This window comes from Trichinella spiralis (assembly GCF_000181795.1).
Source record: "Trichinella spiralis strain ISS 195 chromosome Unknown Scfld1332, whole genome shotgun sequence".
Taxonomy (NCBI): Eukaryota; Metazoa; Nematoda; class Enoplea; order Trichinellida; family Trichinellidae; genus Trichinella; species Trichinella spiralis.
Window position 1 is genome coordinate 332 of NW_003528271.1, and position 518 is coordinate 849.

Consider the following 518-nt stretch of genomic DNA (forward strand, 5'->3'; position numbering starts at 1 on the left):
GATAATGAAAAATATAGAACGTGAATTATGGAAAACAGCATGAACATCAATATATATATATATATATATATATATATATTGATGTTCCGTTAAATCACTGATGGTATGCTGATCAATAGATAAATTTAAAAAAATAAATACTGGCAGCGAGTTCAACTTATTCAACGATAAAATAGAAAAAAATTATAGAAATAATATTCATAATGACAACAACCACATAAAATAAACACAAACTAACCTCCATTTTATATATTCATTCGCCCTTCTATAATGTCTTGATACTTCAGTGCGTCAAGTACTTCATAGGCATCCTTTTCATGATTCAAAACGTACAGTTGATCAGAAATACAACTGACAGGATTAAAACCCCTCTTTGACCAGCTCTGTCTTGCACAATTTGTAAGTGCCTTAAAATAATATTTTAAAAAGTGTATATATGTATATGATTGAAACAAATTCCAATTTATTGCATCATCGTACTACTGCTGGTCACCTTTTTTGTCCAAATGCCGGAGAAA

At 29.2% G+C, this 518-nt stretch overlaps 1 protein-coding gene across 1 annotated transcript; it reads right to left on the reverse strand.

Moving 5' to 3' along the window:
- Positions 1-245: 245 nt before the first annotated feature.
- On the reverse strand, positions 246-407 carry Tsp_15196 (conserved hypothetical protein; the record flags this gene model as incomplete). Its single annotated transcript, XM_003370020.1, has 1 exon — positions 246-407. A coding segment is annotated over one exon (162 nt), but the record flags the coding sequence as incomplete, so codon positions are not given.
- Between the last annotated feature and the right edge of the window lie 111 nt (positions 408-518).